General features: G+C 40.1%; 1 protein-coding gene across 1 annotated transcript in view; it reads left to right on the top strand.

Moving 5' to 3' along the window:
* Positions 1–25,981, top strand: part of LOC133506254 (potassium voltage-gated channel subfamily KQT member 5-like) — a 180,461-nt gene that overhangs the window by 92,790 nt on the left and 61,690 nt on the right. Inside the window, exons 5-6 of the mRNA XM_061830222.1 lie at positions 18,119–18,209; positions 21,988–22,114. Of these exons, the coding sequence (XP_061686206.1) occupies positions 18,119–18,209; positions 21,988–22,114 (218 nt within the window). The remainder of the gene's footprint in view (positions 1–18,118; positions 18,210–21,987; positions 22,115–25,981) is intronic.

Genomic DNA, 25,981 nt, shown 5'->3' with positions numbered 1-25,981 from the left:
TTTTATTCACTCAATCTCTATCGCTTGATCAATGTCAATTTTGAACCCAGTGATCGGACTGTGACATCCTTAAATTGTATTACACTGGTCAAACAAATGGAAACCTCATAAAAGTATTTGAATTTTGAAAGATACTGTTGCTGCTTCCAAATCTATAAATATAAATCCACTGTAGTAATCAACTATCTCGAAAAGACAGAAAGATGTTTTTGAAGTGATGTGTTTGCAACAACAGTAATAATTGCTCAAATATTCCCAATGAACCATAGTGTTTTGATACTATGACTGCGTTTCAATCTCTAGATAAAGTTAACATGATAGTTGCACAACCAAAACTAGAACAACCTTTTCAAGCCACAGTATGTACAGTAGAAAAATGTCATGGTCCTGCCGGTCCAGCCCTGGCTGTGCGGGTTCCCGTGCAGCCGCGCTGATTGGGAGGCGCACACCTGCGCCTCATGCTGGCTGATTGGCCCCGGTGTATATAAGACCATGGGGACGACTGGTCCGGTACCAGATCGTTGCAACTCATGCCCCGTTCCTGCACTCCCGTATCTCTGATCGACTACCCGTGTGTAGCGACCTCTGCCTGTTGTCCGACCGACCCCGTAAGCCTGACTCCCTTGACACTCCTGCCTTCCCTGATCGATCTCCCGTGTACCGACTCCTGCCTGCCCGCGGACCTGCTCTCTACCCCCAACATCCTGACTACCGCTGCTGCACCTGACTTCCTGCCCGATCCCCGACTGTGGAACAATAAACGTTTTTCCCGAATTACCTCTGCGTCTCCCGACTCCTGCATTTGGGTCCTACCTCCGTATTGATGTGTAGTAACAAAAAAAAAGTTTAATCAATCTATTTCACTTTCTCATCCCAGCCTCTTAAAAAGATTGAGGATGGTGTTGTAAAATTATTTGCTTTGAGAACTGCAGTATTTTGATAAAGCATCCTTCCAACTGATGATGCTTGGTGATGGAATTACTGTTTGACTTCCCTTTTTATTTTTGTGTAACTGATTTATATAGAAGCAGACATGGTGACAAAAAACACAATTTTATCTGTTTATGTTTTAGAGTGTGGATGAGTGTGTTTTCCACTCTAATGCTCTCCACTTGGACAGTAATGTTCTCGTACTTGAACACAGTGGTTAAAGAATCAACAATTAGTGTTGATCGAGTTGTCCAAACATCTCGCCAGCTCTGGCTCAGATACTCAGCTCCAGTATCTGTTCCATGGTAGGATTTGCAGTGAGCACCGCAGTATGTGGACAGTCATAATGGGCTCTATTCCATCAGATTTAATCAGCTTTGCTCTCAGACACAGAGGGATTACTGAGCCTTTAGTGAATAAAGGCCACCGGACCTGGCGGACTCTTAACACCACAGTATTGTTTTGGTGTGTAATATGCTAATCCCAATTAGCAGTGGTGTGCAGCGGGGAATGTCACATACCACAAGTCCACATAAGTCACAGGCTGGAGAGAATGCTTTTGGAAGAAAGAAGGGTCAAAAACAGTGGCAGTGGCTTCCTTAGTCTTGCCCTGTCAAATTAACAAAGTACTGGAGACATGTCCGTTGGGAAAGTGTAAACTGTACAATTCCCCAAAGTGAATCACAAATGCTGAAAAAAAAAGAAAACTCAGTTTATACAGTAGAGTGTCAAAGCCTTTAGACATCACTTGCTGTTTTGCAGCGGCTCAGAAAATAGATGCACGGATGTTTTTTTAAGTCTTTCATGTTCAGCTCCATGGCCATATAGATTGGTAGATCAGTAGATCAAATCAGTTTTGCTCTGCAGCATGGTATTTTGAAATACTCCCTATGCTTATTTTGTAATTTGTTTTATTGTCCTGGTTTTTGTTGAAAATACAGCCAGACAGGAAAGGGTCCTTCGAAACAAATAAAGAGCCATAAAAGAGAAGGGCAATAGGGGTTAGACTGCCTACTGGCCCCAGAGCGCAAGGGGGATCCAGCCACCAACAGAGCCCAATCCAGGAGCTATCTGGGACATGACAAAAATTATTCCTGTACCATGATCATAAGGAGTTGGTGTCATCCATTAAAATTAGGTAGACTAATGGGGATGAGGTCAGATGGTCATGGAGCAATGATGACCTGGAACCACCACCTCCACCCAGGCTAGTCAGCTCCCCAAAGTATGTGTGAATGTATGTGATGCATTAAAAATTGACAGAGGGAAAGGCAGGGTAGGACAGAGAGCAGCCTAGAGTGCCGGATGATCTGGCCAAGTGTCCTCCTTAGACCGAGACTGCTCTCCCCCAACTGATGGGTGCATGATGCATCAAAACAAGACTGGTATGGCAGAGAAGAGGGGGGGGGGGGCAAACAGACTGGAGACCAGCACAGATGGGTGAGCCCCCAGGGGACCCTGAATAAAATGGAAATGTGCCCTATCTGAGAAATATGTACAGCCTGAGTAAAAATATGCGAGTGTGTGAAGTGTGAGGCTAGACTCCTGTTGGTCTGGCCTGGCCCAACTGGCTGGAAGACCATAGAAAAAAAGAGAGCCATACCCCACCCTCGCCTCCCATGAGCAGGTTCAACCAGGGTGTCACCTACAAGTCCATCACAGACCTTCAAGAGTAAACAGAGACTGTTACTGTGAACATCAGCAAGTGCATGGATGATGTCACCATCACTAAATCCATCACTGTCTGTGCTAATTAGAAGCCATGGTTGTCAGGGGAGGTCTAAAGACTACTGAAGGTCTCCAATGCAGCTTTTAGATCTGGGGATGAGGAGGGCCTGAGGATAGACATGGCCAATCTGTAATGTGGCGTCAGGGAGGCCAAGAGCAAGTACTCTAGGAAGATCGCCACCAGGGGACTGTGACATGGAATTCAGACCATCATGGACTATAAACCTTCACCACATACCTGTAACAGCCTCACCTCGCTGCTAAACGAGCTAAATGACTTATTTGCTTGTTTTTAGGCCAACAACAGGACCCCTGGACAGAAGACTTAATGCCCTCCTGGTGATCAAGTACTGACACTCACTTGGGCCAGTGTGAAAAGATCTATCAATAGGATCAGGATCAACACACGAAAAGCCCTGGGGGAAGCAACACATCCAGCACCATCACCCTAAACATGGGGACTTCTCAAGGATGTGTACTGAGCACCATCCTGTTCACCCTGCTGACCTTTGACTGCACACCAATACACAGTCCAAACTCTTCATCACGTTTGCAGAAGACAAAACTGTGGTGGGTCGCAAAGAACCTTTATACACCTGTCCTTCTGTGTCCAACAGCACCCACTTTCCAAAATGTGACCAATAGATAGAACCACGCGGCCCATGTGTGGCCCCTTTGTTACCTCTATGCATCACTTGACGCACACAAGGCAAAAAATGTTGCGTCACGTAGAATGCTGTGGAGATCACGGTCAGCAATGTTGTTGTTTTGTTCTTGTTCCGGAAAGGAAAGTAAAAACAGCAACCAGAAATGGCCAAAAACTGCACAAGAGGCTCTACTCTCTCCTAGCCATTACCACCCATCGTGAGGCCCCCAACTTGGAGGAGAACTCTAGCACATTTACAAAACTACACATGTGGGTTGTGCTTGGGTATAAAAGCAAACTTTACAGTGACATCAGGGTCTTCACCGCCCGCGCAAGTATAAAGTTCTGAGGGCCGGGGGTTCAAATCCTGGTTCCGCCTCTATGGGTTGGCTGAGTTGGCATGTTCTCCCTGTGACTGCGTGGGTGTACAGGGTGTACCCCGTCTCCTACCCAATGACAGCTGAGATAGGATCTAGCACTCCTGCTGCGACCCTTCTGAAGATGTGATGTGTGAAGGGCCCCGATTTAATTCGTTTCCAGATGCTAATAATCCAAAACCCAAATGGATACACCATGTGAGATTGCAATATCGTTGGTCAATGGTGCAAAAATGTAAACAGTGACATGTTCACCACCCATTTGGTGGAAGATTGAATTTGGAATAGGCATTATTCATGTATATTTTTTAATGTATTTCCACAAAGTATCAATTGAGTGTAATAAATAGGACATACAGTACAAAAATAGCGAAAGCCAGGAATAGACATATAGTACATGTTGCCTAAATTTTCTTTCTGACCAATATATAAGTAAACATATGAAAGATTTTATGCAAATTGATCAGGGTTTAAAATGTGACCAAATTGGTTGTATAGTCAACCTATTTTCTAGCTTGTGCGATTATAAATGTTATTTTGTCGTACTTGGAGAAGCACATGTTTTAATTGCTCACACTAAAATATAACCTAAACAATGTACCCATTACACTGAGGGTAACAATTTGCAGCCATTTCAATTGGGTACATTTAAAGCACCTATTATGGGTGAACAATACTTTAATTAAATAGGTATGAAATACTTACAAAACTTAGATAAAGTTCAAGTTACATAGATACATTTGCGATTACATTCCAACTACAGTGGTTGAGTTTCGTGTATACTTGTATAATTAGCATTATCAGTTTATAGCACAGACATATAAAGATATAAGCAAACAACAAACTATCATGAAAAAAAGTGCAATTGTTGCACTAGCCTAGTTATTTTAAATTGGTTATTATAAAATGTTATTTTAAATTCAAAAGAGTCTGAATAATCATAAAAAAGCTTTTATATACTTTGCAATTGTTTGTAAATGTATGTCAATCATATAGTCGTGGTAATTGCAAATTTATTTATTTATTTATTTATTTTAAGGGTAGGGGGTTTGGGGCCCTCCATATATGAGCTGGCTATTTGGCCTTCTGCGTTGAACAATTGATCAAATACAAGCAAAGCATTTTTTTAAATGAATGGGCCTGTTTTGTCTGCCGACAAACTTATTTTTCACTATCAAATATTTTGCAGTATCTCGAGTCACTGTCAATCCTTACTTCAAATGAAACTATGGTTTGCATGCTATACCTCCTCAAAATAGGGTGCGACCAAATCACGTGCTGGTGCGACTACATAACTAAAAAGAATTGATTGCACCATTGCTACTAGTGCAAAAATTAGTGTAGAGCCCTGTGAAAATTTATTGTTACAGCAATGTCTGCCACCAGCAAATGTTCTTTATTATTTTATCTTGTGTACAACAACCTTTTCTATTCCATGACACCACAAACAAGGAACAGCTTTTATTCAGCTTTTGTGGTGACTGCATGCATAGTTGGCAATTCAGACTTCAAGGGAAAAAATTGATTGTTCATCTTGTTCTTGTACATTTTGTCTGTTATGGAACATTTTTTCCCAACTGCTTTCAAACGTGATGCCATAGAAACAGACAGTGGTCAGACATGCTGAATGGTTAACTGTCTCTCAATGTCAATGTAAAAAAAAGATGAGGAAAAGAAGATGTCATTGTATACTGCAATAAAAGATTATTTATTTACTATCATGGATTATCAAACGTACAGTCTCTAGGGAGGTGTTAGTGCGCTAGGCTAACTTAGGCCGAGCAGCTTCAACGCGATCGATATGGCACCAATTTGGGTACAAAAATATACTAAGATAAGACTTGTTACATTTCCTAGAAGTCCTCACGGCCCTCGTCGTGCAAGTTATGAAGTTACTCACGTTCGATGTTTCATCGACAGCATGATTTGATCACAAACGCGTCTCGTTGTTAGACAGCTAAGCTAAGTTCGACCGGGCCTATAAGCAAGTTTAAGTTGACGTTTCAAAATGCCCAACTTCCTACTAAGTACTCATGTTCCTCTTTGTGAACAAAACCTAGGTTTTGCCAGTCATGTAAGTACTAACGGTTGATGTTAAATATTAGTTCAGCTCAGTTAAATATTAGAATACAGACGCGTTTTGTTGTCAGTGATCTAGGCTAGGCTAACTTAGGCCGAGCAGCTTCAATGTGAACGATACGGCTCCAATTTGGGTACTAAGATCGCACAGATGATGATTTTAGTCCACTGTAGGCGTCACCAGGAGTGTCCCACGTTGAGTATTCACAACATTCGGCCCAAATTCAGCAGGATTTATTGAACCTCCTGTTTAAGCTGCTACCAGTTTGGGGACCATTGTCTGTTGCAGTGACGTACAGTAATATCCATTCTAGAACGAAAATATCTTTTCCCCCTGACTCCCGCTAATACTTTGAAATGTGCACTCGCTCCTTTTCTTCATCTTTGCTCAGTTACATCAATGCATTTTTTTTTCTTTTGGGGGCGGTTGGGAGGTGCGGCTTTGGGCTTCAAAAATGCTGCTGACGCTGAACCTGAATTGTTCCCCTTCGGTTTCTGTTAGTTGTGCATGGCAGCTGATTCGTTCTCTGTGATCATATCAACTCATACATTTTTAAAAACACTGTATTATTGAAACTATTCATTTACAGTTAACAGAAAGTTCACTTTAGATACCTTCAACTTTATGCTGTTTCGCTGTGACATTGTTATTAACTATATATGTTTTTTTTACAGTCCATTAGTGTTTTCCTGTCACTGTGGAACAAGAAAAAAAAATGAAAAAAAATATGATTAGTCTGCCTAGTAATTATCTTTCAAAAAGTACATGAGAAGAAACTGGCAGATTTTATTTGGATTTTTTTAATTCATCATACTATATTTGTCCATACATACGGTATAATTTAAAGGAGCAATTATGCTTGCCTTATCAATTAAAATTATTCTTTGGTTTCCCCATATACAAAAATACATAAAATATATAAAAAATACATAAAACATTATTCACTTCAATGTCTATATGAAAAAATAAATATGAGCGGAGAGCGTGTCATCCATGCACAAAGTTGCAGAAGTTTCTTTCAACTTCCAAGTGGTTGCTATGTTAACTGCAACGTTATCAACAGACATCACACCGGGACATTCACCATTGAAAACAAAGTAATGGCACTTGCTATGGGACACGGAAGCTCTTTTCAAAGAAGAGAACATCTCACAATCGAGTGAAGTGACTGGGACAATGTTACCCTATCATTTCGAGTCATATTTAAATGATATGCGGATCACTTCTAACCAACAACAGAGTCCCCAACAGTATGTATGAGCCACCCCGGCGGAAGCTGTGCTTGGTGGATACGGCGTCACCAAAGCTGTGCGCGGCGGACGGGGCGCCATTGAAGCCGTGCTCGGCGAACGCGACGCCGACAGGCACATTGACACATTTAGCACCCCTGACTCATGTACGCAGATCTTTTGTTATGTTCTGAGAGGATTATGTCCCTCCCAAGTATTCTTTTTTTTTTAGTACATCAATACACACCTACCTGTCATTTGGAACCCACGAAGCTCTCGTCCTTTGCACCTGTGCAATCCATTTTTCACGATGAACTGGGTCTTTTGGAAAAGTATGAAAAATGAATCCATCCTCCCAAGTGTTCGAACAATATCCAGCAATATGAGCCGGAATTTTGGCTAACACGAAGGAACAAGGATGGTATAAACACATGAGGCCACCTGAGTAAGCGCTTGCTGACAACATCTCTTCCTGCTTCTTCTCCAAAACAAAGGAATTTTATGGCGGGAGGTACAAAAAGCCATACATCTTCAGGTTGTGTAGTGAAAAAACGGATGGGTCCATTCTGCCTGCCTTTTTTTTTAAGATTTAAATACGTACTAAAAATCATGCTTTTCGTGTCAATGGGGCTTTAATAATGTCATGAGCAATATCTGGCCACTGCCGTGGTGGCTCTTCCTGTGAGGGGCGTGGCCAAGCCACTGCTCTAGGCGGTGCCACCTCAGACAGCTGTCACATTTGGGACACTAATGAACTAAGTACTTAAGTGGTAAATGTGTCATCGGCATTTGCCAGTTCATTGAGGATGCTTCACTGCAGTCTGGGATACTCCGCTACTGTGCGTAAATTAGTGTAGAGCAATCCTTTGTCACAGCGAGTCTGTGCGATTTTAGTTTGATCACGTCTTGTTATGCTTCTCGGTTTGCCTCATAGTCATTGGACCTTGTTTTTTTTTATCTTGCCTAGCCTATTGTTTTGGTGCCTCTGTCTTGTTTTGGACTGCCTTTTGGTGATGACCTGTTTTTGGAATAAAACCACTCTGAACATTATGCCTTTGCCTGGAAGTCCTGCATTTGGGTCTGCTACTGTGCCACTGGTTCATGACAAATAAGAGTCTGTAACATGCTTTTCTTGAACTTTCAAAACAATCAAGAATTAAATTCCACTTTATGTCTTGATACTATTTGTATCAGCTCATACTGGACCCAAAAGCAGAATGAAGCTGAGGGAGTACCAGTGGGTTTAGTTCATTGAAGGTTGGCTCAGGGTAAGATTATCAAAGATAAGATTGTGGACTGTCTTGACAAAGAGCAAGCAGGAAGCGGCCATGTGAGTAGGTGGGATAGTTTGGCGGAGTGGCTCGAGACAAAGAAGCACACAATCAGTTAATTACAGATGCGTGTCGCCGGATAGTTACAATGAGGAAAATTAAAATTTGAACACTCTGCTATTTTACAAGTTCTGCTACTTAGAAATAATGGAGGGCTCTGAAATTTTCATCGTATGTGCATGTCCACCTTGAGAGAGATAATCTAAAAAGAAAAATCTAGAAATCACAATGTATGATTTTTTTTAACAATTTATTTGTGTGATACAGCTGCAAATAAGTATTTGAACACCTGAGAAAACCAATGTTCATATTTGGAACGGGAGCTTTTGTTTACAATTACAGAGGTCAAACGTTTCCTCCAAACACAGTGTGAAATTATGATCAAAAAGTTCCATTTTGGTCTCATCTGACCACAAAACCTTCTCCCATGACTCCTCTGTATCATCCAAATGGCCATTGGCAAACTTGAGACAGGCCTTGACTTGTGCTGCTTTAAGCAGGGGAACCTTCCATGCCATGCACAATTTCAAACCATGACGTCTTAGTGTATTACTAAGTTACCTTGGAAACGGAAGTCCCAGCTCTTTTCAGGTCATTGACCAAGTCCTGTCGTGTAGCCCTGGGCTGATTCCTCACCTTTCTAAGGATCATTAAGACCCCACAAGGTGATATCTTGCATGGGGCTCCATTCCAATTGAGATTGACCGTCATGTTTAGCTTCTTCCATTTTCTAATGATTGCTCCAACAGTGGAGCTTTTTTCACGAAGCTGCTTGGCAATTTCTCCGTAACCCTTTCCAGCCATGTGGAGTTGTACAATTTTGTCTCTGGTGTCATTGAACAGCTCTTTTGTCTTGGACATGTTACACATTTTAGTCTTCCTGATTGTATGGGGTGAACAGGTGTCTTTCTGCAGCTAACGACCGGTGCATCTGATTCAAGATAATACATGGAGTGGAGGTGGACTTTTAAAGGCGGACTAACAGTTCTTAGAGGGTCAGAATTCTAACTGATAGACAGGTGTTTAAATACTTATTTGCAGCTGTATCACATAAATAAATTGTTAAAATATCATACATTGTGTTTTCTGGATATTTCGTTTTAGATTTAGATCTCAGAATGGACATGCACCTACGATGAAAATTTCAGAGCCCTCAATGATTTCTAAGTGGAAGAATTTGCAATATAGCAGGGTGTTCAAATATTTATTTTCTTCATTGTACTTGTGTGCATGACGTACAAGAGTTGCCCAGTGTACCACAAGCAAGGGTCAATACGCAGTTGCTATCTTCCTGGGATTGACAGATTTATATAGAGCGAGTGATGAGTGTTAATAAAAGACATGTACATGGCCAAGGTGATGCTGATTGCTGGGGAGGAGTCAGAAAGCGGCACCCATACTCCAAAAGAGAAACTGCATGGCACAGATAGGACACTTTACACATGTTTATTACTGTTGAATAAGCAAAGTAAATGAGACCATCATCTGTACATCTCCATTGATCCTGCTTCAGGTTATATGATTACTGAATACTATCTTCAGTACTATTTTCTGCCTTCTGTTAGCTGTTATATAAAATTTTCAGCATGATAACGAAATGGCACAAAACAAAGCAAATGTTTTAACAAATTGCATATCTGGCACCTCTTTCCGTGTTTCCACAAAACAGTCACATGCTTAGTGAGACTGCAAAGTGTATTTAATCTTTATTAACAACATAGCAAATCTGTTTAACAGAGACTCTGTGTGCCTGCCTGTCAAAGAAATTAGTGTTCACCACTTGGAAGTGGAGTACTTTCCCACCCAACTCTGGAGAAAAAGGTTTTCCCAACACTGATACCATGCCATCTGGTGCAAAGACAGACAGTGGTTGGCACCAATGCGGGGTGGTCTTTAAAGGGAGGCATTACACTCTGACAAACACCATTTGCATTTAAGGATACTTTTTTGTCTTGAATTTAGACAATAATCATGTTTCTGCAAAAGATTCGCAATTTTAGATGCTGGCAGCAAATTTACACAATGCCCTTTGTTTTTCAACTTTTGGGGTAGGACCAGACAGAGTTAAAATATTTACTTTAAAAATAGTTTCCAATGACATACATACATAATGACATACGTAACAGTAACATGATCCAAGTACCACATTATGAAAGTAACTTGATTACTTGAAAATTAATTGTGGGTAACATCATATATGAACATTTGAAATATGAAAAATTAAATTCATCCAACTATTTTCCAAGTGGGTTATCCTCACAAGGCCCACTATCTATTAAAATTATACAGTACATAGAGTAGATAGTTTTTGTCATGTACTGTAAATCTTTAATCTGCATGTTTTTGAAGTGCAGGAGTTGGAGGAAAACTGACACCTGAGATTCAAATCCAAAACCTCAAATCTTTGAGACAGATATGCAAACCTCTTGTCACTGTTTTCCTTGAATTGACAAATTTTTTAGCCACCAATCTAGAGTATGTTCATACATGTTTTGTGACTGCACCAAATGTGTTTGATCTGAGATTGTACATTATACACCTACATGGCTCTTGGGACTGTCCTCAAATTGTCCAACATAAACATTTTAAACTGTTTGAGGAACCACCGAACCACGTTTTGTCGCTTATTTCAAAATATATAGTCCCCCCCCCCTTAACCAGGTATATTGATTTTAAAAAAGTTTTTCAAGAATGTACAAAAGTATTCTGGCTGCTATAAATTATATTTCTATTTTACCAGTGTATTCACTGACCACGTTGTCACGAAACATCGGAACCGGGGTAGGACCCAAATGCAGGACTCGGGCGATGCAAGGTAGTTCAAGGAGAAACGTTTATTATATGCCGAGGTCGGGGATCGAGCAGGCAGTCCGGTGCAGCAGCAGTAGTTGGGACGTCGGGCAAAGAGAGCAGGTGAGCGGGCAGCCAGGAGTCACTACACAGGAGAACGATCAAGGCAGGCGGAAGTATCAAAGGAGTCAGGCTTACAAGGTTGGTCGGAGAACGGGCGAAGGTCGGTACACACAGGTTGTCGATCAGGGATACGAGAGTGCTGGAACGGGACATGAAGCTCAACGAACTGGCGCCGGCCACTCGTCATCGGGGTCATATAAATACACAGCATAATCAGGCTGCATGAGGCGCAGGTGTGCACCTCCCACTCAGAGCAACCGCGGACAACCGCACAGCCCGGGCTGGAGCGGCAGGATCATGACACACGTGGGCTTTTTCAAAACAGCAAGTAGGTATAACTTTTGCAAAAACAATACATTTAAAATATTGACATACCTGTGCACACAAATGTGTACACGTTAACAGATCTCTTTTTACACAACATTTTTGAATACACATATTATTTGTATAATTTTGTATAAATCCCAGGTCACATTTAAAGAAGATTTTCCAGATTACAAGTCAGATCACAAAAAAAAAACAACAACAACAACAACAAAAAAAACACTACTATCATCTCTTTCCGACAGTGCTGGTCAATGTGGTCCTTGCTATTCTAAGGCCGCAGGGGTTTGTCTGAGCAGATCAGAGAAAATGCATTTTGCAGTATGTCACTTGGATCCACTGCTGTTTGTCACATCCATTTGCCTGGTAGCCTGGCCCCCTGGGTAGCTAAGGGGTTTTTGATTGAGCAGAAGTCTTTGAGAATAGAGGAGCAGCAGGTACATGTGTGTTTGAAGACAATGGTCACGGAAGTGCTGGAGCCTATCCCAGCTCTCATCAGGCAGGAGGCAGGGTAGACCCTGAACTGTTTGCCAGCCAAATGCATGGCACATAGAGACAGACAGCCAGTCGCACTAAAAATCACACCCAGGGAAAATTTAGAGTGTCTATTTAATGCGTTTTTGGGATGTGGGAGGAAACCGGACTACCCGGAGAAAACCCACGCAAGATGTATGGAGCTGGATTCAAATCTGACCTCGCCTGTGTTTAGTTTGGAAGTTCTCCCTGAACCTGCGTGGGTTTTCTCTGGGTACTCCGGTTTCCTCCCACATCCCCAAAACATGCATTAATTGGTGACACAAAATTGCCCCTAGGTGTGATTTTGAGTGCAACTGTTGTCTGTCTCCATGTGCCCTGCAATTGGCTGGCAACCAGTTCAGGGTGTAACCCGCCTCCTCCCCATTGACAGCTGGGATAGGCTCCAGCACTCCCGCGATCCTTGTGAGGATAAGTGACGAAGAAAATGGCTGGATGGATGGATGGATGGATTATTTTTTGGGTGGCATGGTGGAGGCGGCTGGACCATTGGCCTCATTGTTCTGAGGTTTGGGTTTCAAATCCCAGCTTCGCCCGTGTGGAGTTTGCATGTTCTCTCCGTGCCTGCATTGGTTTTCTCCAGCCACTCCGGTTTCCTCCCTATCCCAAAGGCCTAAATTGCCCTTTGGTGTGATTGTGAATGCGACTGTTATCTGTCTCTATGTGCCCTGCGCCCGTTAAAAAAAATGAAATCTTAAAGCCTTCATCAAATTCATCAATTTTTTCTGACACAAAAATTTACATTTTTCTAAAACCCTGGATCCAATTTTTAACATTCCTGTTATTGTGTATTCAAGATGAAGTGACCATTCCACTGTTGTTTTGGGGAAATCTAATCACATATTAATTTCATGTTTTTTCTGGGTGTATATTAAACATACAGAAGAGCTCAAATATATTGGTATTTAGCTGCCTCTGACCAGAGAAAGCTGACAAATGGGGTGGATCAATGGAAAGAGTCTCTGTAAAGTGGGTCACCACTAAACTGAGCACATCATGTCCAAGTAAATGAGACTAAACGAGAAAGTCACCATGGGCATTTTCAAATGGAGAAAATGATCAATAGGCTAGCAAATGACAAAGATCAATCCCAACAGTGACTGCTGTGGACACTATCCACTCCCATAACGCGGATCATGGGAACTGTGTGCGAACAACCACCATATTAAAGCAGTGAGGATGAATGGCTAATCTCATCTGAGGGACTTTTTAAATTGATCACATCTGTCTCTATCGGCAGAAACTAATTTGTCTTGATTGAGATTCATTTGAAGCCGTGCAACAACAGAAAAAATAACAATACAATAAAGAACACATACAAGTATGCAGTGAAAATACAACACAACTATAATCCCCCACCTCAATATTTGCTTTCTCGTGTCCAAACATTGTTTCTTTTTTCTTTACAAAACCATTAATATCAAGAAAAACATGTTGAGTTCAGAGTTTGACTCAAATTGCTCAGTTCCTCTAATTTTCTTTCCATTATCTGGTGATGGATTTTTAATTTGCAGAGCTGTTTTACCCACTGAGAAAAAGACAGTGCTTAAGACATTAAACATGAGTATTTCTTTTCTTTGGTATCAAAAGGACTTTAACTTGGCTTTGACAGTCTCTCTGCTAAATGATTGGGGGAAATGCTTCCATACCACTTGAATAAAGGATAGTCTCTCTTGCTTGGAGCTACGAGTTTTTTTTTCTACTTCTCTAGCACATGGTATTTTAGGCTTGTAACAACTGGATAAAAGGGTAGATTGTTGGCACACTCAGGAAGCATACCCCTCCCCTTCACCTTCAACAGGCTGTGTTTGTTCTTTTCTTGTGCATGAGAAAGTATAAATAATGACAACTGAAACATTTCATAATGTACAATCCATATTCACTGTTAGATGAATAAAGACAATTGTAACGAAACTTAAATGTTCCCGACTCCTGTAATCATCTTTTTTGAAAAAAGCATCATTTAATAACATAAAAATCAGTGTTATGTCATTGACAGTGGAAGTACAACAATAGTTGTTCCCACTTTGGAGAGATGTGCCACTGCATTCCTACACAGCATATAATAGATGTCTATTGAACATAGCAGATTATCTTTCTTCAACATCACTGTTATTTATTATTGTTTTGCCTTCATGAGGAAAGCTAATTTGAATATTTCACTAAGAACGTCAACATTAAGACAATATTCGATGCCTCACACGCAGCACTGGGAACTGACTTCCAAATTTACGCAGTCATTTTTGGTTCAGTCTGCTGATCCCGAAGCATGCAGTAATTCAATTCGAATTGCATCATCAATTTTTCTGTTGACGCGGTCATCTGATTCCTGTGGTTGACGCCACGATCCAGAAGTCTGCGACATGAAGATTAATGGAATAATATGGAGCCAAAAACCTGTCTATGAACAGGAATAAATCAAGAAATGCAGGGCACAAAATTGCTATTCCTGAATAGACAACAATTCATCGATGGAAGAATCAAAGTCTCCTCCAGATGCTGGTGATATTTTTAACAATACTGACAAACTTGTTGACAAACAATTTACTGATTAATTCAGGAAAATCAGTTGAGACATAAACAAAAGTAAATACAACTCATATGACAAAATTAAACAATATATTTTTGTTTTACATAGTAGAGAAAATAAAGATCATCAACACAAGATTAAGTAAATATATTGACAAGTGAATGAGCATGCCCCTGACAACACGCCCAGAACTCAGACTAGTACGTATTAGTTTTCAAGCAAGAAAATGTGAGCTGTAGTTGCTTGGAATCACAAGCATGCGCACTCACAAGAATGAGACACTAGAGGGCATTTAATGGACATTATTAATACATTATAAAACATAAAAGACAGGGAAGGACCTCTGTCCTCCACATTTGTGCAAGATAAAACACAAGATACTGAAGATTCACACAAAGCCCACCAGTGGTATATGGAGAATAATGAAAGATTTGGGGACAATATCATTTTGTTTAAAATTCTGGCATGTATACTTTTCTTTCTGCCTTCATGTTGGAGGGAATAAAGTAAGATTAAACAGAATTCGCATTCAGGGAGAGGCGGAATGGTGACTCAAACAGCTAATAGTGGTGATGAAAATAATACGTCTCGTAATTGTCAATTACCGCTTGGGTGGGGTAAATAGTGGAAATCAATACTCGATTTAGATTGGAGCAGGAATCCAGAATAGTGCAGATAGAATTCAGCACCATGGACAGCATCTCCCAAACTGTGAGGTACATCTTCCCCATTTGGATTAAATAGGAGAAAAAATGTTAAATGCGTGATGCCTCATCAGTCCATCACTGAGCTCTGATATATCAGTCATTTCCTGAGCTGCTTCATTACTCTCAGCATGACTCGAGGTTACATTGACTTCTAACTTGGGCTGACCTCAAAGTTGATCATCAAAGTCATTTTAGTATAACATTTGATGTGTGATGTGATGCATGTTTGGAGGACAAAGTTCAGAGCAGTGTGGCGCAAATGCAGACTCCAGTGACTGTGAGGCACCACAACACCCAGGGACCAAGCCCAATACAGAACACATCTTTATGACACCAATTAATGGATTTCATTGAGTTCTTAATGATGCTGTCACAGTGTTTTTCAGCACCCATTTTTGAGAGTAAATATATTCTGCAGGAAAACATGAGCAAGGCTATGGTTGGAGGGGGTTGATTGTCACTATTATTATTCGTTCTGACAACCTTGTGTAAGTGCAAGAGGCGTAGGTGTGCTCAGAACAAGGAGCTTGCTGTTCAGCTGACAACTGTACAATACTTGTCACTAAATAATGTCCTCCAGTCAAATTCGCGTTATTGAAAAGTCTGAAAATGTCAACGGCGATACCCCAAAACTTTTTTTTAACTTTTAAGTCCCTTAGAACCAATAGCTTTTCTAACAATATATTTTAGACTGAAAAGGGATAACACATTGTGGCTGTGGAAAAAGTAGCGATCTTATCCTGGATGTGAACGAAGGTCTTACTGAGGTCAGAACACCACTGTCGTGTTCTGTATTCATATTGTGGGCTGCGGGGCAGTGACCTACTCCGTACGCCCACCATTTTCACACAGCCACAATTCAAATACTCTGTATGATCCCGATTTGCCAAGATTTTCAAAATTGAAACACTTCCTTTCAATGCTGTGATCACATGTGCTTCACCATGGGGCTGACAGTAATGAGCCCCCAGACTCTACTTCAATGCAGCCATGGAGACTTGGAAATAAATTACATAACCAGTAACCACTTGACTGCAGGAAGTAATAGATTGTGTTCGGCTGCAAAACTACTATATATGCTCAACATTTTAATGAAAAAAACAGAACAACTTTAATGACACTGGATATAAAACCTTAAACAATAAAAAAAAACCATGTATCTTAAATTTTAAATGTGTGTCATATACCTTTTTGGTGGCGGTGCAATGGCATCGGAGGGACTCAAAAGGAAAGAAGAAACCGTCTGAGTCACCTCTCCATGATTTAACTGCAGAATTCTTCAGTACCTACTCCATTTTTGAATTATCCGTGGCCTTTGCTTTGTAATGTGGGGCACTCCTTTGGCAACATTAGCTGCCTTTTATTATATTTTTATTCTTCAGGATACCCAAACTAGTCAACTTAGCCATATGATGCTACCAAGAGCTGTAACAAACACATTTCTGTACTTGGCCTTCTTAGCTCCACCATGGTATATTCAACTTTCTTTTCCTTCCCTTCTGGTTGTACCAATGTATTTCTTTGGGCCCATGGCAAAGAAAATACTGGAAAAATAACAAAAACAATCTTTTGAGGCACTCACGTCCTATGGTCACCCACTGACGTGGATCAAGAGTGGCTGCTTGACTCAAAGTGGACAGCAGCTCGTCTCGGCACCACCCCGTGCACGTCTACCAATGCTCGGCTATTTGGAAACCGAGAATTGAGTTGAAAACATTTTTTATGTAGATACGTTCAAATTCCGGGGGTCCACTGTAATTAATTTCTCCTTAACTCAGTCCTCTCAGTGTCCCACTTCTTCATATCTAAAATCTAAACTTACATGATTTACTGTACTTTGAGGTCCACCCACAAAGTCTCATTCTCCCTTTTTTTTACCTGAAGACACACCAAGTACTTTCCTGATTTTATCTCTGATCACCTTGACTGTAGTGGTCCAGTCTTATGGAAGCTCTTCCTGTCCACTGCGAGCCCATCTCACCTCTTTCCAAAAGTCCACGCAAGACTCTTCATTTTACAGCTTCCACCACATACTTCTCTCCTCTGCCTTTTTCTGATTATTATTCTTCCCCATCACCAGTCATTTTACACACCGCTGTCTACCCACAATGTCCGCTACCAAAACTTCACAGTCAGTCACGTTTTTCAGATTACGTTGTCTACATAAGAGTAATCCACCTGTGTGCTTCTACCTTCTATTAACCTTTATCTACATAATTATACCAACCAGCTCCCTGTCATAGTCCCAACATTCAAAATCGCCACATTAAGTTCTAAGCTTGGTGCTTTCCACCTCTCTTACACGTTCAACCCACAGTGACCTACAGGGACATTGTTAACCCAGACCACGACTGATCTGGAACCAAATCCTTTGGATGAGCACCCACAATTATTTGGCAAAGTTTTAAGGCAGATGACTTTCACGATGTCACCCTTTGCAATTATTCAGGCTTGGGACCGGCTTCCAATTTGCACTGGCTAATGCACCCTTCTCTCTCCATACTCCTGCATTTTTAGCCAAAGGGAGACTTTGTGGAAACGGTCTAGTGACACTATTTTTTCCGAAATCCTTTTTTTTTACTGCCTGTTCATTGCAAAGCACATTGCACAAACAAACCTGATTAATTTAGTATAGGAGGACAGTGAATAAAATTTTATTATAATATTTTACTATTTACTGCAGAAAATATTACTGCAAGTTTTGTCAAAATTGTCACTCTGAAAAAGAAATTGGTTGACAAAATGTTGTGTTTGCAGTACTGTATTGATGGTCTTTATTTTGTGTTCAGGTTTGTCTTGGTCTTCAGCTGCCTGGTCCTCTCTGTGTTCTCTACCATTCCAACTCATCAGGTTTTCTCCTCCTATTGTCTTCTTGTTTTGGTAAGTAACAGAACCAAGATTTTTTCCATTTTTGATTCATCTTTCTTCACATTTCTATCTTGCAGAAACGTTTAAATTGTTGATTCCTCATGAAGATATTTCTGAGTTCTAAGTTGAACAGAGGTTTTTAATAATACATTTTGACCTCAGAAATATATAGAGCCTTACCCAAAAAAAAAAAAAAAATGAATTTCAAAGAAATGTACAGTGTTCTCCCATTATTTATGGGGGTTACACTCCTTACACCCCTGTGAATAACAAAAATCCATAAATAATGGATGCAGTACTAATATACCTATATATATGTACCATAGTTTTGTAACCACAAGATGCACTAAAAAGTTGTAAATTTTCTCCAAAATAGACAACATACCTTATGTGCACAATTGTTGTGTGACTTGCTCAACAAAGTACCCTTTAACACTCTTGTTACGCTGTTAGCAAGCATGCTAGGACATGTTTTAACGTGTATGTAAGCTGTTTTATGATGGTTTTTATGAGGCTGTGAAGAATAATAATTTTTTTACAGCTGACTTTGCCGCATACACTGCCTGTGTAAGCAGGTCAGTCCTGGTGATGTTGTACACACATCGAAACTAAAACGATCACACCAGAGTAAACAGAATAGCATAACTATCAAATAAAAAAACAAAAGAAAATCTAACCGAAGAAATAATTGACACAAAATGTGCACTTTAATTCCCATCTACATAATCTCAGCATGCTTTGCAGCACTAAGGATTGACCTCTTTAGTGCCACAAAGCATGCTGGAAGGATGTAAATAGCGTTTAAAGTGCATGTTTTGTGTCAATTATTTCTTAAGCCATTCTTTTAAATTGCTGTTTGCTGTGGTGTGATCATTTTTGTTTCGTGATGACACCATGAGTGTGTACAACATCGTCAGTAATGACTTGTCTACAGAGGTACACATGTAAGTTTTTTCTCCTTGCAGAGGTGAAATACAATTGTTCAATTTATTAATTGTATACAATTGCACACTGTTCTAAGTGCCATCATATGATAGCTTACATACAAGCTAAAACGTGTGCTCGTATGCTGGCTAACAGTGTTGCCAGTGTGTTTAACTGTATTTTATTGGACAAGCAATACAACAACATTTGCCAATTTTGGAACTCAGTGTACACATAAGGGGTACCACTTTACAAGGCACCATGTCTATCTAGAAGTGACTTTAAGACCTCTAAGATTGTGAGGTTACGGAACATTTAAAAAAGAAAAAAAAACTTGAGAGCAAAACCCGCCAATATGCAGGGCCACGAATGATGAACAGCGAAAGGGCAAGGGCACACATTATATTTATATCCATGATTCCATTCAAAAAGTTTAACTTTTATAGAGTATAGACGCAGGTCCCACAATTTCAAGTAATTCTTTTTTTCTTTTTACATAATTTGGTATTACTGCTCATAAAACACATGAAGTGAGGAATTCAAACATTTCGAATACCGCAAAGAAATCTCCATTTATGTCTCAGTTTTTGAAGGAAAAAAAAAGAGAAATTAGGGTCACATTAAAGATATCAAAATATGATACTTTCAAAATGATATGTTAATCTTCAATACTTGGTTGGGAATGTCTCTGCTTTGATCACTTCCTCAATGCACTGTGGGGCTGAGGGGATAACCCTGTGGCATTGGCTAGAGTTATGGAAATCCAGATTTCGTTGATGCTTGTAGGAAATGATAGATAGATAGATAGATAGATAGATAGATAGATAGATAGATAGATAGATAGATAGATAGATAGATAGATAGATAGATAGATAGATAGATAGATAGATAGATAGATAGATAGATAGATAGATAGATAGATAGATAGATAGATAGATAGATAGATAGATAGATAGATAGATAGATAGATAGATAGATAATTATTAACATGGTTTGGCTTCACAGTTTTACAAGTGAAAGGTAGCCACGGACACATAAACGAAGGACCACAAAATCTCAAAAATTCTTTTCTATTTTGGGATACAAAATAGTCGTCATTACTGTTATATAGAGTTAAGAGGTGTTTGTTGGTGATGTTATTGAGCTAGAAATAAATACAAATTATGGTTTGTTTTTAAAACCTTTGACTCACAACATCCATCAACCTTCTTTTTGGTCTTCCTCTCGCTCTTTTGCCTGGCAGATCCATCCTCAGCCTCCTTCTACCAATATACTCACTCTCTCACTTCTGGATATGTCCAAACCATCAAAGTTTGCTCTCTCAAACCTTGTCTCTGAAACATCTAACTTTGGGTGTCCTTCTAATGAGCTCATTTCTAATCAGAATCAGAATAAGATTCAATGGCCAAGTGCGTAAAAACACACAAGGAATTTTTCTCCAGCTGTTGTGCTCTCCTGGTACGACATATAGAACAAAGAACAACATAGGAACAACAACAAAGAACAAGAGATATTTCAGTTTGGGGACTATTCCTAATAAGAAGTGCAAGATGTCAAATCTATACAAATAAATGTGTTAATAATTTCATTTGTGCAAAGGGAGCAGTTAATCCTATCCAACCTGCTCACTCCTAGCGAGAACCTTAACATCTTTATTTCTGCCACCTCCAGCTCTGCTCCCTGTTGACTCTTCAGTGCCATCGTCTCTAATCGGTACATCATGTCTGGCTTCACCACTGTTTTATAAACTCCATTTAGCTATTATGTTGCACACAAATGGAATAAGATGCCAACAGTAGTCATGTATGCCCCAAGTGTGAATGTTTTTAAATCCACGTTAAAAACTTATTTTTTCTCATGCTTTTGAGAGTATTTCCACTTTTCAATTATATTTCCTGCATTGTGTGCTGTTTAAATTGTACATTTATTTTCATCCATCCATCCATTCCTTTTCTTTGCCACTTATCCTCATAAAGGTCATGGGAGTGCTTGAGCCTATCCCAGCTCTCAATGGGCAGGAGGCATGGTACACCCTGAACTGGTTGGGCACATGAAAACTGACAACAGTCGCACTCACAACCACACCGAGGGCAATTTAGTGTGTCCAATTAATGTATGTTTTTGGGGTGTGGGAGGAAACCAGCGTGCCCGGAGAAAACACACACAGGCACGGAGAAGCATGCAAACTCCACACAGGCGGGGCCGGGATTGAACCTTGTGAGGCCAACGCTTTACAGCTGGGCCACCGTTCTGCCCCTTTATTTTAATTTATTTTTATTTTTTATTTGTTTAAAATATTGTATTTCTGTGTATTTAAATGCATCATGAAAAGCACATTGAGTTAGCTTGTGTATTAAATTTGTTACACAAATAAGTTTGCTTTGCTTTGCTTTATTGAGATTAAAAACAGGAAAGACATTTTTCTGTGTCACAGGATCTTGGAAGTAAGAGATTTTTTTTTTCTGAAGGAATAAGTCATTGTGTGTAGAGCAAGACAATTATATAATGCAATTAGAGCATACATATTACAGCTGAAATAGTGTTCCTGGCATTGCACTGTTCAATCCCGTACATCACTGTTGTCTATTTGATGTTGAGCAACATGCAAACGCAGCTTGTGTAATTTCAAGGATGTCATGCCAAAGTGATGATTAGATAAATTACTCCTGTGTCCATTTAAATGACACTATTTTTGCATCACTATGTACTGCATGAAAATACAAGGTAAAGATTTATATACTTGACTACTTGAATCTTGAGTACTTGTCATTTTTACTTTATCCTGAGAGGCTATGACAAGCTCTGAAAATACGAACTGCATCAGTCCCTTCTGCTAAGACTTTTTCATTTGCTGAACTTCCTGCAGGAGTTTGTCATGATTGTGGTGTTTGGGTTGGAGTACATCATCCGCATCTGGTCAGCAGGATGCTGCTGTCGCTACAGAGGGTGGCAGGGGAGACTCCGCTTTGCCAGAAAGCCTTTCTGCGTTATTGGTGAGTTATTACAGCGTCCTACCCGCATTTCCCAAAATAATGCAATTTCTCAGTCAATCTTACTATTTCCTCTCCCTTGTTTTGATGCCTGTTGCATCGTTCCGTTGCCTTATTCATGTGCTCTGGAACACACTAGCGATATAACCTTAGGTCGTAAGCAATATTCCATTGCATGCGATTGACCAGAGTTTACCCATGTCATGGAGAGCTGTGGTAAACGCTCATATGAGAAGAATGCATTTACGTAACGAGTTTGCATCAATTCCCTTTTATTTTTCCAATATTTAGACAGATCCCTCTACTGCTTCTTGGAAAACACATTTGGAAAGACTGATTTAAGGGGAACAGGGCTCATGGGTCACATGTGACCGCACTTTGTTCACGCGAAAATTGTCTGTGTTTATTTATAGTGTTGCTGATCTCAGGAGGACTATAGAAATAGACAAGCAGCATTGTGGAGCAGTGAAAGACTTCGTCTAAAAGTCAGGAATTCAACACTGCTGTACATAGATCAACTAGATGAACTTATCCTTTTACAATTTTTTCTCCCATTAACTCTTTCGAAAATGCGTATCCACTCAATGGTAGTGTGGTGCTGGAGCTAAGGCAAACTGACTGCAAGAGGCAAATACTATTTATATTTTAGTCACATTTTTAATAGCAGAAAAAGAATGATTATCTCATAAAGCAGCATATTGGAACATTTTGCACAGAGCTCAGTGTTCGGTTTTCATTTATTTTGTTGAAAAGTCAATAGTAGAAAAACCGGTTCAAAATGCCAAGCACCAGAGTGCTCACAAAAACGATTGGCCTCCCCAATCATTTGAACAATGATTTTCCCAAGTATAGCTTTTCCAGAACAAAATGGCATTCACCAGTATTAAGTGCAGTATTCATAGTGCTTCACTTTTTCCACTACGTTATGTTAAAAGGTTTTATCCAAAATTGAATGTTTTTTTCTTCTTCTTCTTCAAATTTACTAACTAAACACAACACACCGTTATGAAAGCATGAAAAAAAAAAACGTTTTTGCTGTTATTATTATGAAAAATTACTAAGAAAGTATTCATATACTTTGCTCAATACTTTATTTATACACTTTTGCCAGCAGTGGAGGATTCAAGTCTTTCTTAATATTATGCCACAAGCTTGGCACATCCATCTTTGGGCACTTTAGCCCCTTCTTTTTGGCAACAGTTCTCAAACAACATCAGGTTTGATGTGGTCAGCTCTCTCCAGAAATGTTCACTTAGATTCAAGTCGGGGCTCTGGCTCTGGCTGTTCCACTCAAGGGCACACTAGATAAGTGGTGACATAGGCTGCTATTGACTGTATACACTACACAATGCAACAAAATACATTGAACAAGAATATAAATCCAGCACTTTTATTTTTCCTTCCATTTTTAATAACTGGATTTAAAGATCGAAACCTTTTTCTTTATACACGAAAGGCCATTTCCCTTAAATATTGTTCACAAATCAGTCTAAATCTGACATAGTGAGCATTCTTTATTTGTTGAGATAATCCATCCCACCTCACAGGTGTGGCATATCATGATGCTGATTAGATGATTATTGCAGAGGTGTACCCATACCTGTCAACTTTTCAGAGAGCCAACCTGTAGAAACTAGCAAAAAAATCCTTATAGAGAGCAAAAAATCCTTAGAACATACCGAGGCAAATTATATGGCAAAATAACGGAGGGAAAAAACACAAGTTTTTCAATTATGTTTATTGTAGATCTGCATTATGATAATATCTGAAGTTAATGTCTAATTATCAAATGCTATTTAGTGGCATTACTGTGTTCAGAATTGTATTAATTTTAATAATTAATTTTTAAGTAATAAGTAATTTTTGAGAGGTGAGGAGAATTGTTCTCGATCCTTTTGACTCTGCCTGCTTTCTCTCTTTTCTCTGTTCTCTATATGGTATAGTGGCATGGAGAGAAAACTAAGTTAATGCTGACCAGAGAAGCCAGTTTGGTCACCTCGTGATGACATCAAAGCGTGCAGTGAACATTGGGAAACTGAGTCCGAACCACACCTGAATTTCTTTTGGGAGTAAAAATCAGCAAATGATTGCTGGTTCAATGACAAGAAATCACACTATTTTATATCACTTAACAAGTGCGAATAAATGTATTTAATTGATCCTGTAAGAGAGGTAACAACACTCTAGGTGTCGCTCTAACGTACCCAAACTCCCAGTGACACTGCAAGGAGGAAAATGTGTCAGTGGCTATTTTGAGGAAGCACTTTGGAGGAGGAGGAAGGTGAACCCTGCCGATGTGCGAGCCAGAACACCAGCAAGTCGACTGCAAACGCTAGTGATCTCGACCAATTGCGACAAAAAACTGTTGCGAAACCACAAGAACTTTTTGGGAGAACGGAATTTGGTCTGTAGTTTCACAATCCATATGATTTGTGACATACGGCCGTATATGTAAGATTCAACCACAAAATCCGTATGAACTTCGGCTAAACCGTACGAGTTGACAGGTATGTGTACCTTTGGCTGGCCACAATAATAGGCTACTCTGAATAGTGCAGTGGTGCTTTATTGTGGGTGTCTGGGGTTCAGTATCTTGTGTGACCACCGTTTGCCTCACACAGTGCAAAATGTCCTTCACATATAATTGATCAGGTTGTTGATTGAAGCCTGTGGAATGTCGGTCCACTCCTCTTCAATGGCTATTCAAAGTTGCTGGATATTGACAAGAACTGTAACATGCTGTCATATACTCCGATCCAGAGTATCCCAAACATTCTCAGTGCATGACATGTGTGGGGAGTGTGCTGGCCATACAAGAACTGGAATGTTTTACAGGTTCCAGGTATTGTGTACAGATCCTTGTAACAAGGGGCCATGCACTATCATGCTGCAAAATGAGGTGATTGGTCGTGAATGAATATCACCACAATAGACCTCAGGATTTTGTTGTGGTATCTCTGTGCTTTCAAAACCGCATTAATAAAATGCACCCGTGTTTGTTGCCCATAACATACACCTGCCCTTACCAAAACTCCATGGCCGCTATGGTCCACTCACTCCACAACATTGACATCAGCAAACCGCTCACCCACACAAGACCACACACGTTCTCTGCCATCTACCCTGAACAGTGAAAATTTGGATTAATCCATAACGAGAAGATCTCTCTAATGAGCCAGACACTATCGAATGTGAACATTCGGCCACTAAAGTTTGTTATGACATCGAATTGCAGTAAGATCAAGAACCCAGTGAGGACAACGAGCATGCAGATGATTTTCCCTGGGGTGGTTTCTGACAGTTTGTGCAGAAATACTTTGTTTTTGCAAACCGATTGTTGCAGCAGCTGTCCGGGTGACTTGTCTCAGATGATGTTGGAGGTGAACATGCTGGATAAGGAGGTCCTCAGCTGGTGATGTTACACATGGTAAATGTTTGTGAGGCTGGTTGAATGTACAGTACTGCCAAAATGTCTGAAATGCCTTTGGAGATGGCTCATGGTAGGGAAACAAACATTGAATTTACAGGCAACAGCTCTGGTGGGCATTCCTGCCCTCAGCATGCCAAATGCAAAAAACGTTCTCTCAGAACTTGCAACTTCTATGACGTTGTGCTGTGTGATAAAATTCCACATTGCAGAGTGGCCTTTTATTGTGGCCAGCCCATTTCACACTTGTGCAATAATTATTCTGTCAGCATGTGCCTCAACTGTGAGGTTGGAGGGATTATCTCTACAAAAGAGAAATGCTTTGAGCAATATTCGAGGGAGGTGCCCTTTCGTGTATGTACAAAAAATTTCAAAACTTGGAGTCTAGCTCACAAAGATGGGAGAAAAAGTGTTTATATTTTTGTTCATTATAATGGAATTTA

The sequence above is a fragment of the Syngnathoides biaculeatus genome, chromosome 9 (assembly GCF_019802595.1).
Source record: "Syngnathoides biaculeatus isolate LvHL_M chromosome 9, ASM1980259v1, whole genome shotgun sequence".
Classification (NCBI taxonomy): Eukaryota; Metazoa; Chordata; class Actinopteri; order Syngnathiformes; family Syngnathidae; genus Syngnathoides; species Syngnathoides biaculeatus.
This window is presented reverse-complemented; position numbering and strand designations above follow the sequence as displayed.